This window comes from Myxocyprinus asiaticus, chromosome 14 (assembly GCF_019703515.2).
Source record: "Myxocyprinus asiaticus isolate MX2 ecotype Aquarium Trade chromosome 14, UBuf_Myxa_2, whole genome shotgun sequence".
Taxonomy (NCBI): domain Eukaryota; kingdom Metazoa; phylum Chordata; class Actinopteri; order Cypriniformes; family Catostomidae; genus Myxocyprinus; species Myxocyprinus asiaticus.
This window is the reverse complement of record NC_059357.1, coordinates 13,735,083-13,748,235: the sequence shown is the minus strand read 5'-3', so window position 1 is coordinate 13,748,235 and position 13,153 is coordinate 13,735,083. Positions and strand designations below refer to the sequence as shown.

At 37.2% G+C, this 13,153-nt stretch overlaps 1 protein-coding gene across 1 annotated transcript in view; it reads right to left on the bottom strand.

Moving 5' to 3' along the window:
• Nucleotides 1-2,167: 2,167 nt before the first annotated feature.
• doc2a (double C2-like domains, alpha) overlaps nucleotides 2,168-13,153 on the bottom strand; it is a 52,412-nt gene continuing 41,426 nt past the window's right edge. Inside the window, exons 8-11 of the mRNA XM_051717780.1 lie at nucleotides 11,526-11,710; nucleotides 10,287-10,368; nucleotides 9,051-9,147; nucleotides 2,168-3,327 (exon numbers count right to left, since the gene is read on the bottom strand). Coding sequence (XP_051573740.1) covers nucleotides 3,191-3,327; nucleotides 9,051-9,147; nucleotides 10,287-10,368; nucleotides 11,526-11,710 — 501 coding nt within the window. The 3' untranslated portion in view covers nucleotides 2,168-3,190. The remainder of the gene's footprint in view (nucleotides 3,328-9,050; nucleotides 9,148-10,286; nucleotides 10,369-11,525; nucleotides 11,711-13,153) is intronic.

Sequence of the window (13,153 nt, the reverse complement as noted above, 5' to 3'; positions counted from 1 at the left end):
GCCTCATAATGAACGTTAAGGTAAAGTGTGTAATTTTTGCGGCACCAAATGGAATTGCAGTCTATTGGTTTGAACGGCCCAACTAGACCTGGCATAACAATATTTGCTCGACCAAACGCATGAGTTAGGAATGAGATTACATGTTTGTTCAACCATGAAATACAACGGGGGTGTTTCAACAGTCATTGTTTTTGTCATTTTGTTTGGTGTTGCTAATGGCTCAGAAATTACACACTTCAACAAGTGTAAAAAAGATGCTCTTCTCTTTAAAAACCTATTTGACTTAAGGAATAAGCTTAATTTGTAAGATAAAGTAGCCCTATTTACAGTTTTAAAGTGATAGTTCACCCAGATTTGAAAATGTTCTCATCATTTACTCACCCTCATGCCATCCCAGATATGTATGACTTTCTTTCTGGTGCTAAAAAATTATTTTTAGAAGAATATTTAGGCTCTGTTGATCCTCAAATATTTAAATATATAAGTATTATATATTTTTTATTATATATTTATATATTTATTAATATATATATATATATATATATATATATATATGATTTTGTCTTGCTGGAAAGTCCAAGAGCGTCCCATGCGCAGCTTTTGTGCAGAATAATGCAAATTGTCTGCCAGTATTTTCTGATAACATGCTGCATTCATCTTGCCATCCATTTTCACAAGATTCCCCGTGCCTTTAGAGTTCACACACCCCCAAAACATCAGTGAGCCACCACCAGTGGGGATGGTATTCTTTTCACTATAGGCCTTGTTGACCCCTCTTCAAACATAGCGCTTATGGTTGTGAACATAAAGCTCTATTTTGTCTCGTCACTCCAAATTACAGTGTGCCAGAAGCTGTGAGGGATGTCAAGGTGTTGTCAGGCATATAGTAACCAGGCTTTTTTGTGGCATTGGTGCAGTAAAGGCTTCTTTCTGGCAACTCGACCATGCAGCTCATTTTTGTTCAAGTATCGTCGTATTGTGCTCCTTGAAACAACCACACTGTCCAGAGCAGCCTGTATTTCTCCTGAGGTTACTTGTGGGTTTTTCTTTGTATCCTGAACAATTCTTCTGGCAGTTGTGGCTGAAATCTTTCTTGGTCTACCTGACCTTGGCTTGGTATCAAGAGATCCTCGAATTTTCCACTTCTTAATAAGTGATTGAACAGTACTGACTGGCATTTTCAAGGCTTTGGATATCTTTTTATAATCTTCTCCATCTTTATAAAGTTCCATGACCAGTTCCATAATGGCTTCAAATGATCACTATCCTTAAATAAAAGACAGTTTTTTTTTTTTTTGCACGATCAGTCATATTTTCAAAATCAATGCCAAAATTTTACAATTTCTGCCAGGGTATGCAAACTTTAAAGCACAACTGAATATATATATATATATGTAAATATTTATATATAAGATAAATATTTAAGTCCTTTTTACTATCAGTCTCCACTTCCACATTCTTCTTTTGTTTTTGGTAATTCATATTCTCCGTGCATATCGCCACCTACTGGGCAAGGAGGAGAATTTATAGTAATAATAAAAAATAAAAAAAAGACTTAAATATTGATCTGTTTCTCACCCACACCTATCATATCGCTTCTGAAGGTACAGATTTAACCACTGGAGTCCTATGGATTACTTCTATGTTTTCTTTATGTGCTTTTCAGAGCTTCAAAATGTTGGTACCTATTCATTTGCATTGTATGACCTACAGAGCTGAAATATTCTTCTAAAAATTTTCGTTTGTGTTTAGCAGAAGATAAAAAATCATACACATCTGGGATGGCATGAGAGTGAGTAAATGATTAGAACATTTTCATTTTGGGGCAAACTATCCTTTTAAGGCTTCTTAATTTATAAAACTTGCTCTGCCTTTCAGGTACATTATATGGTAATGGCACTTAACCAGGCCAGATACAGAAAGCCTGATACATTCAACTCTGTGTGGTCCATGTTAAGTTGCTCTCTAATTACCATTTACTCATTTAATGCACAAGCGCTCAGCTAGAGGCATGTTGAAGGACTAGAGAAGCAGTGCTGCTGTGGTTCTTCACAGGAAGAGAGACATATTATTGTCAAGGTCTAGAAACCCTAGAAAATGTCTTATTGCTGCAAAGATGCACAAATTCACAGTTTCTAAAACAATGGCACAATCACACATTGCAAGTGAGATCATTTAGTTTAAGTTGGCATATATGTTGCTGGTGGATCATGATAGATTCTGCTTGGTGGAGCAATTACAGATTGCAGTTTTCCAAGCAGGCAAATGACACACATTTTTAGAGCAATGCATTTCAAATGTATTTCCAAATTGTACATAAGCACTTCATATAAATGTGAACCACAAACCCTCAGTAATACAACATTTTTTTTGTACAATACACGCATAAGCATGCAGACACACTCCATATAGTCCTATACAACACATATAAAGATTAGATTCCAAAAATATATCAAATAATTAACGTATGTGATATCAAATTGTAGCACATCCATAAAACCCTCTTTTAAACAAAAGTAGCAACTGGAAATTGAAAACTGCCAAATTTGTTACCTTGGAAAACACAATTGCAAAGTAAAAAATGTAAATATTGCATAATATAACATAATATATTTTCAATAGTACACATAAAACTGCTCCTCATGTAAGTGTACTTAATTCAAATATGACTGACACCATGGTGAGTATTGTTCTTTAAGTACCTTCCATTGTTGTCATGATGATACCGTGTGTCTATATTATTTTGATGAGTTTACAGCAGACAGTTTGCATGCACCCCCATGTTTTGCTCAAGATGCATCTTAGTGCTGTCTGCAAGCATTACGAAAGCACTTAACATTGAATATACATTGTATTCTGTCAGTCAAAAAAAGAGAGGTGTGCTACACAAGATTTCATAAGAGTAAAATTCACTTTGACATGTTACAAAATATGTAGAAACGTGCAGCAATGAGCGAGAGAGGGAAGTGGGTGAAAGGGGCGGAGAGTCCCTTTGAGTGACACCAAGTCAAATGATGACTTGTGGCCCATCCTCCACCCTCCCTTGAAACAGCACAAAGAGTGTAATTTACTTCCAACAACATCTTGGCCTCTAGTTAGACCACTTAGCTTGTATAATTATCCTCATGTCCACCTCTCAACATTCACATCGATAACTGACTGATTTCTTCATTCCTGGTTGGCTACTTCCTCAATCATGGCAGGTGGTTTGAGGCAGCTCATTGGTCAGAATGTGCCATTGCTCCACCCTCTGACCTTTGTTTCTCAGGCAGTCCATCCAATGGCGAAGAGCATCTCCTTGAACATGACAGTTCAGGCACACACCACCTGCCAATCAAAAATACTTTGTGTTGTATGTGTGCATGTCTTGATATCAAGAATGGATAGCTATGTATTGATACACATTTCCTCATTCGATTCCAATTAATTTTTCAGTTAAAATATAAATTTTCTAACATATGAAGGAAATTCTCTCTCAGCTAATGCTGTTAATTATACAGGAGAACTTCTAACTTAGTACATTATGAAAATAATATATTTTCAGCGAACATCTCGCAGAAAATAAAAGGTTGCGTGCTGGAGTGAGTGGAGTCGCACGTGCGATTAGAAACAAATGTTTCTATTTGTGTTGTTTTTAATCAACAACTGACTGTAAAGAACAGAAATGGTATTAAAAGAGACATTATTCAATGGATTACAAATGGATTGCGTGAATCTCGTCTTTGGACACACATTATAAGGAATGAGTCAAACCAAACTTTTACTCTTGAGTTGCAGTAAAAGGATCACTGTGCTAAACTTCTTAAGTACTACACTACCCAGTGGCTGATCAATGACATTTTTAGTCTCATTGCATGGAATTTGGTTGCATATGCAAGTGATTTACTCGCATTGTAGAGGATTGCGCATACAGATACAGATCTGTCTTTGGATTTTAAGAATCAGTTTCAGGGTAGTTCAAATGAAGATTGCAGTTAATCAGAAAATATATATTTTTACCCAGCCCTAATGTTTGGAATGGAATAATAGCCTAGTGCTCACTGAATACTGCACAGTATATACTCTATACTGCCTCTTATTTTTTTTAAAGGGGTCATGAAATGGGGAATCACATTTTCCTTGATATTTACACATATAAGAGGTAACTGTACTATAAAAACATACTGTAAATTTCAGAACTCAACTTCCTCCCCAGTCCAGGGCTCCAGGCTAAAAAAATGACTTAGGAGCCATTGGCTCCTAAACTGAAACATTAAGGAGCCAAATGGCTGTTTTTAGTCACCAAATCAGAGAATTGCTCGATTTAGATTGCTGTTCCCATGATAACCCATTAATCTGAGGTTTAATAAACAGTATATATAGTTGAGAAGATAAGTTTGCATTCCCTTTTGTCTCATAAATGTTCACACCCCTTTCATAATTTATACAAATATAAGATATACTGCTCTTCAGAATCTACATTACAGATATTTACATAAAGGATAGTATGCATATAGTAGTGTGTTGTCTTCTTGAATCAATGAGTGTTTGCACCATGTACAATAGTTTTGCACAAGTCCCTCAACAGACCTTTTTCACACTCAAGGTTTTGGAACGCGGAAGTAAACGATTGCAGGGCAAACTTCGACAGCGGTGACAGCAAATATTATTTTCACTTACCCATTTGCTCCAAGAGCAAAAGAAAAAAAATCCACTATTACATTTGAATGACTTTCCAGAATAAAAAAAATAAATAGAGAGCGGTGGATTAAAACAGTCAGACAGGAGAAGACACCAAATTTACCGTCACTCTCTCAGCAGCTGTAATCGAAACCCCTCGCAGCTGTGGACATTTCTTTTTTTAAACAAATTCCAGGGTAATATAAAACATAGAATAATGTTATAAACTTACACTCAATATAAAAAAAAATTATCATATAAAAAAGTTTGCTAAAGGCAGAAACGTGTCATTACAGTCTGCGAAAAAGGTCTATTGCCCTAAGTGTCAAAAACGTGATTTTATATATATATATATATATATATATATATATATATATATATCATTTTAAATATTGTTAACGACTCTCTCGCGCTGGTTTTGTTGTTGCATGTGGTGCAGCGAGCTCATCACAACAGAATGGGTGAAAAGCTGCGCGAGACACACTGCTGCGTGCTCTAAAGATGTATTCAATAACTCACAAGATGATATCTGATGAAACCGCATATGAATGCACACAACCCAGCTGTCGCCAATGGGGACTAGATTTTAAATTATTGTCGCAGTCAATTATTTTTGGTTGCATTTGTGATTATTTTAGTTGCAGTCTGGAGCCCTATAGTTATCACCCTGCTGAAACGTCTCAATTTGAAATCTGTCTGTTCGTGACTTCACGAAACATTGCTCATTTATATTTACACATCCTACAACACAGGTCAATGCACCCTTGGCCCCGCCCACTGACACTCAGTTCAAGTCAAGAGAGCAGGCCTTCCATGGCTAACTATTCCTTAAATAACACATACCATAACATAACACCCAGGGGACCCATCTGGACTATTTTGAATTATTTTGTATAATATAAACATGAACTACACAGACTCTTTGACTGCTGCCATGTATCTAGCTGCTTTTAAAAGATGCGGTGTCAAGTTACAACTCTGAAAGGGAGAAGCAATTCTCTTTCATTCAGCTGCTGCCTCTTGCTGTTTTGAGCAGAAATCTGAATTATTTTTAATTGTTGGTGTATGTAAACATGCAATGTGCACCTCAGTGTGCCTACAGTATGTGTGTGTGTCATTTCACCATGCTTTGAACTATGATGTGTGCATTTTTTTCCTGGCTCATCAGTGTGCATTGCTTGTGAACCAGTCATAATACAATTCAAGCTTTGCAAAGGAACTGTTATTGAAGAATGGGGCAGTTAAAAAACACTTGGACCCATTATTGAAGAATTGGGCAGTTCAAAAATACACTTGGACCCGATCAAAAAGTAAGTAAACTGTTTCATTCATGAATATTTCAAATGTCATGAATGTTTGATAGTTTATGGTGCTGAGTGTTAACAGTTGTGCTTGAGATGAACAGTTTAATATATTCGGATGCAATGTGTTGGATGTGCATTATGTGTAAACCCTGAAATTCAAAAACAGATTTTCAGAAACAAATGGCATTTTGTTGCTCAGCCAAACAGATGTTCAAGTCCGGGGGTATCACTCCCACTGACTGAAGCCAGGTATGTGCCTGAATAACTTATAGTGGAATGCAGTTAGAAAGCAATACATTTCAAATGGAGGCTGCCTAATACCAACAATTACCTGCATTTGAGGGGGTATCCAAATATAATCATGCTGGGATCACAGGGATCACCCCTCACGTGACCTTCCTCTCCTAACCCCCACCTGTCCCACTCTCGTGAGCGAAAAGGCCCTTCTCAATTTAATATTCAGTGGAGTGCAGTTGCATGTTATTTCTCCCTGGAATTTTTTACTCACTTGTAAACAGTTTCGATATGATATGATATCACCATTTTGCCAAGTGTGGCTCCTAAAGAGCTGGGGCAGACCTGCTTTTAAGCAGATAGTGGTGTGTGAAACTGGAGTTGTGAGATTCAGTGAGACTTCAGTCAGAGCCAAGAAGTAATTATACAGCCAATCTGGGTGTGTATTACTTCTGAGTGAATGGAAACAAAACACTTAGCCTTTCTAGCGATCATTTGCCGCCCACATGACAGAGAGAGTGTGAGACATACGGGAAGGAGGAGAGAGATATATGAAGTGTCCGATTAAAATAGGGATATGTCAGAAATGAGAAATGTAAGAAATGTAGAAAAAGTCAAAGTGGACCGAGCGTTCAGGAAGAAGTCTTGTGGGAATTTGAAATTAGCAAAAACGCAGAGCAAAAAAAAATTGAATGATTGGACCAGACATCTCATTAACACTCACAGTGACTCTCCAAACATTTATGAGGTGTGTGTACACGCACATACACACATGTAATCAAATGAGGGCAGTTAAATAAAAAACACTTGGACCCAATCAAAAAGTAAGTAAACCGTTTCATTCATGAATATTTCAAATGTCATGAATGTTTGATAGTTTATGGTGCTGAGTGTTAACAGTTGTGCTTATAATGAACAGTATAATATATTCGGATGCAATGTGTTGGATATGCATTATGTGTAAACCCTGAAATTTAGTTTTGTAATGTTGCGGAGCTTGTTCATTCTCTTCCGATTGAGTTTGCTGAATTTGAAGGACTGCATAATGTTAGCCAATCATAACAGTGGGCATTTACATTTAAGTTTTAAGGAAGCACCTAGCCCAAACCAAGCGTTTCAGACAGAGGGCCAAAAACAGGGCAGAAAATGATCATATATTACTAAATTGTGACTGTTGGGGAGCAAAAAAACTTTTATAACTTTATCATTGGATCATTGGAAGATAATCAAATTATAAAAAATAGCACTTCATGACCCCTTTAAATGAAAACACATTATTTAATGATAAGAATTTTGGTAACACTTTACAATAAGGTTCCATTCGTTAACATTATTTAATGCTTTAGGTATCATGAAAAAATGTATTTAAACAAATGTATTGTTTACAGCATTTATTAATCTTTGTTAATGTTAGTTAATAAAAATACAATTGTTCATTGTTAGTTCATGTTAGTTCATAGTGCATTAACTAATGTTAACAAATACAGCATTTGATTTTAAAAAATGTATTAGTATATGTTGAAATTAACATTGATTAACCAAAATTAATAAATGCTGTAAAAGTATTGTTCTTTGTTAGTTAATGTTAACTAATGTTGTTAACTAATGTTAACAAATGGAACTTTGTTGTAAAGTCTTACCAGAATTTCAAACATTAGTATGCTATATTATCATATGACATATTTGTTAATCTGCAAGAACTGTCTAGTTATCAGCAGCCATATCACCCTGTAGCTCAAGACTGGTTCCCTACTGAAGCTAAGCAGGGCTGAGCCTAGTCAGTACCTGGATGAGAGACCTCCTGGGTAAAAAGGCAGCTGCTGGAAGAGGGATTAGGGAGTCCAGCAGAGGGTGTTCACCTGTGTGGACTGTGTATGTCCTAATGCCCCAGTATAGTGATGGGAACACTGTACTGTAAAAAGGTACCATCCTTTGGATGAGATGTTAAACTGAGGTCCTGACTCTCTGTGGTCATTAAAAATCCCAGGACACTTCTTGAAAAGTGTAGGGGTGTCCTGGCTAAATTCTCCCCATTGGCCCTTATCAATCATGGCTTCCTATTTGCTCTGTCTCTCCTCTCCACCAATAGCTGGTGTGTGGTGAGTGTACTGGTGCACTATGGCTGCTGTTGCATCATCCAGGTGGATGCTGCACACTGGTGGTTGTTGAGGAGAGTCCCCTGTTCACTGTGTAAATTGCTTTGAGTGTAGTGTTAGAAAAGTGCTATATAAATGTAACATTCATTCATAGTTATCATCTTGTATATTCATACATTTGCATTTTTAATCCAATTTTGTTTAAACATGTCTCTTGGCAGTCTGACCAATGGTGTCTGATGACCCTTTTAGCAAATGGTCATCTGGTTGTTCTATGCATACAGAAAATTTGCATTCCGTAAATACAGAAGTAGTAGGAGTAGTATGGTAGTATGCTTTTCTAAACATAGAATATGTCTTATACTCCAAATTTTCAAGGTAATAATGTACATTTTGCAAAACATTATTCTTTAAAAGAAAAGCTCACCCAAAATTGACAATTCTGTCATATATATATATATATATATATATATATATATATATATATATATATATATATATATACCCACCCTCATGTTCTTCCAAACCCATATGACTTTCATTCCTCCGTGGAGCACAAAAGAAGATGAAAGGCAGTATGAGGCTAGTAATCTGCCTAACATTTCCTTTTTTTTGTTCCATAAAGGAAAGAAAGTAATATGGGTTTGGAACAACATGAGGGTGAATAAATAATAACATAATTTTCCTGTAAATTCCTGTTTCCTAACCCTTTAAAATAATGTGAAATCTTTAATAGATCATGATTGTATGCTCTCACCAATGAAATCGTTAGATCGTCCCAGATCGTAGTCCCATACTGTCACCTCCAGCGTCTTATGAACCAGTTCAGATAGAGAGATCTCATAGAAAAACTCCTGTTGAAGCACACAGATTAGGTCAAATATGGCATGCTGATTATACGACTGACAGTCAACAGTTTTATTACAATCAAAAGAATAGTTTGAAGGATAATGCCACCAGCTATATTAATCAACTGTGCAGCTCATCCACAAAATTATTTTTGTTTAATCATTGTCACTTTTCATTTCCTCCATTTCAAAAGCCATTTTTAAATATTGGAAATGCTCAGATGCAGCACGGATCATTTCGACCTGGGGGATGATCATAATCATAAAACCTGTAAAAAGTTGCTTCAAAAACAGATTTTCTGAAACAAATGGCATTTTGTTGCTCAGCCAGATGTTCAAGTCCAGGGGTATCGCTCCCACTGACTGAAGCCAGGTATGTGCCTAAATAACTTATAGTGGAATGCAGTTAGAAAGCAATAAAGTTCAAGGGGGTATCCAAATAAAATCATGCTGGGATCACAGGGATCACCCCTCACGTGATCTTCCACTCCTAACCCCCACCTGTCCCACTCTCGTGAGCGAAAAGGCCCTTCTCAATTTAATATTCAGTGGAGTGCAGTTGCATGTTATTTCTCCCTTGAATTTTCGACTCCCTTGTTGTTCAGTTTTGATATGATATGATATCACCATTTTGCCAGGTGTGGCTCTTAAAGAGCCGGGGGCAGACCTGCTTTTAAGCAGATAGTGGTGTGTGAGACTGGAGTTGCGAGATTGAGTCTTCAGTCTGAGCCAAGAAGTAATTATACAGCCAATCTGGGTGTGTATTACTTCTGAGTGAATGGAAACAAAACACTTAGCCTTTCTAGCGATCATTTGCCGCCCACATGACAGAGAGAGTGTGAGACATACGGGAAGGAGGAGAGAGATATATGAAGTGTCCGATTAAAATAGGGATATGACAGAAATGAGAAATGTACGAAATAGTGATTAAAGTCAAAGTGGACCGAGTGTTCAGGAAGATGTCTTGTGGGAATTTGAAATGAGCAAAGATGCAGAGCAAAGAAAATGGAACGATTGGACCAGACATCTCATTAACACTCACAGTGACTCTCCAAACATTTATGAGGTGTGTGTACACGCACATACACACATGTAATCAAATGAGCTTGTCATACTTCCTGCCAGTGCATCAAATAGATCCATACCTCATTGAATTCCGGGTTAAGGGTCTTTTTAATCACTGCGGTTTTGTGTTTGGATTTCTTCTTCACATCTGGCTTGAGATATCTAGTAGAGAAAGGAAGACAGAGGAACAAAGTGAGGGATATCCAAAAGAGAAAAGGACATTAGGAGAGTAGGAAGAACAGAGATTAAAACAAGCTGAGAAAAAGAGGCATCGCTGCCACTACTGTCATACACACACACACACAAAGCTATTTGCTTTTCAGCTTTTGTGGTGACATCCCACAGGCTTCCATAAAAATTTGATTTGCTTTATGTACTGCTGTTAACTCGAACCTACCCTCTCCCAAAACACACACAACTGCACACATACTCACAAATACACTAAAGGCACAGTTAGAATATGGCTTTGATCCTGAGAAAAAGGGAGAATGTGTATGTGTGTGTATCTGTGAAAGGAATGGAGAGAGAAAGTGACAGGAAGGGACGTGATCTGGGTGGGGGTCCTGTCTGTTCGTATGCCATTTTGCCTGGGGAGGAAGCGTTTATTTTAATACATGATGTGAGAAAAATAATGAGAGATTAGAGGGGCATAAATGAGGGAGTGAGAAGCAGAGACACATCAGAGGAAAGAGATCGTTTTTAGACGAATTACAGTATCAATCCGTTTAACATCTCTTTCTCTCTCTCTCTCTACTATCTCCGGCACTCACTCCACTTTGTATCCTAAAGAAAGCTATTATTATTGCACCTTTGCTTCCAAATCTGCATTCTATTTCCTTTGCCCATTTTTCTTTTTCCTGTTTGTAAGTTTCACAGGAGGCTTCAAGATCGAAACAAAGAATCTTTCTCAGCATGTCTCTTGACTCTATGCTTCAAGGACTTAATGTGTGTCATTTTTTTGACGCTACAATACATTCTCCTATCTCAGGTTAATATGCAGAGACAACTATAAGGAAGTCAGCTGTAGGCTGATTTCCCTGAAAAGTGTAAAATTTGTGGCTCTGTGGCGCCATCAAAACATTGCTCTGTCTGTTTTGTGCATCCTGCACGACATATCACCATTAGTCATATTTTCATCCAAGTTAATAATTTAATTTATGAAAACAATCTGAATATCACAAAAACAATTTGCGAGTAAAGCAGCGTTTCCAACACGTGTTCCAAAATCGTCACTTGTTGCAAAATAGAAATGAAAATTATGTTTAACCCTTAATATTCCTTCAAACAATACTTTCTCAGAATTGTGGCAGAAATCTCACATTTTGACATAGGGATCTGAGAAACCGTTCACATCCATGGCGGCCAGATGGGCACAGCGCAGCACTCCGACACACAAGCCCCCTCGCCGGCCCTCTCCTTCTCCCTCTGCAGGCGGGGGCAGGAACTGCAGTGAAAGCAACAGGCGACCTCTTTCTTCCAAACTGGTCAGCTGTTCATTTTCCCACTGCAGAGAGAGAACAAATGAGAGATTGAACTGTCAGGGAGAAGATCTTATCCCTTATGAGGGAAAATAATATACTTAATTAATCATCTAAATTTAAAGTGTCAGACTAGAAGGCTTAGCACAGTGCAAACAGCTGAACCAGCGCTAAAATGGATATCTGCAGTGTAAGCATTGATGACTTATGTGGATTTGGCGAATAAGAGAGGCTATCGAAACTTCAACAAGCAGGCGACTTTTACAACAAAGTGATGGAGATGTTCATTCGCAAGGAGAGACACATAGATTTTGTGTTCAAGTAAAGATAAGTTAATGTATTTATTAAAAATTTGTGTTATTAATACTAGGTCATAGATACTAGGTCATTGTTTCTGGTTAGTCTGAGGCTATGAAGTGGTGATCCTTCTTATGTTATGTCTGTTTTATAGTTCTAACGGTGCGCAGTGTCTGTTTAAAAAAATATATTAAGGAAAATAGACTGTCGTGTCTACATTACATTTGCCTTGTGCATTCAGGTTAAGATTGTTGTCTTTGGTGGTCAGATTAGTTAATTGCCGCTGTCCATTCCAGTAGTTCTGAACTGTGGGAAGAGTGACATGTGAGGCCTATTATGTTGAAACTAGTAACTAGCAATCTTTTCTTTTTCTTTTTGTTGTATGTCAAAACAAACACTTCTGGCACTATGGTTCATTGTATGATTTAATGGACATAAACATGTTCGGCTCAATATATGACAATCTTTAATTTGAGTGATATGAGCAATATTACTGTCCTGAATTAAAATAATTTGGTCATGAAGTTCACCACTGTGACAATTGTTTCCAGTGACTGGTGGGTTCTAAGGCAACAATTTACATCAATAATATATCTGAAACTTTACCCTCACCCGTATAACGCATTTTGGGCACAGCATTTAATAATGTGTTTAAAAATCTTTGATGCTTGCCCAGTTTCAAAGCTCACGGCACGTGCCTGTTGTATACTCTCAACTTAGAATGTCTCTTTGATGTCAGTCAGGTTTGTCGATTGTGTGGTGCATTGGTAAGAGCTCTGGGCTTCAGTTCAAAGAACTGGGTGAACCCCGTTCGATACCCACTTCAGCTGGTATAAACGTTGTGACTCTGTTGTGCCGGAGCTCTTTGCATTGAGCTTAGGGAATGGCTTTAAGACTTGGCCCCAATCATTGCTGCTTGCAGCTTTATTTAAATGTTATAATTATAAATTTTTCATGGTCTCATAATAAAGGAATATTCCGGGTTCATTTTAAGTTAAGCTCAATTAACAGCATTTTTGGCATAATGTTGATTACCACATGTTGATTTGTTTTCATAAAAAAAAAAAAAAAAAAAAAAAGAAAGAAGAAGAAGCAAAAATTGTGGTTACAATAAGGCCCTTAATGGAAGTGAAACAACATTAGGTTTCTTCAAAATGTATTTATATTCCATA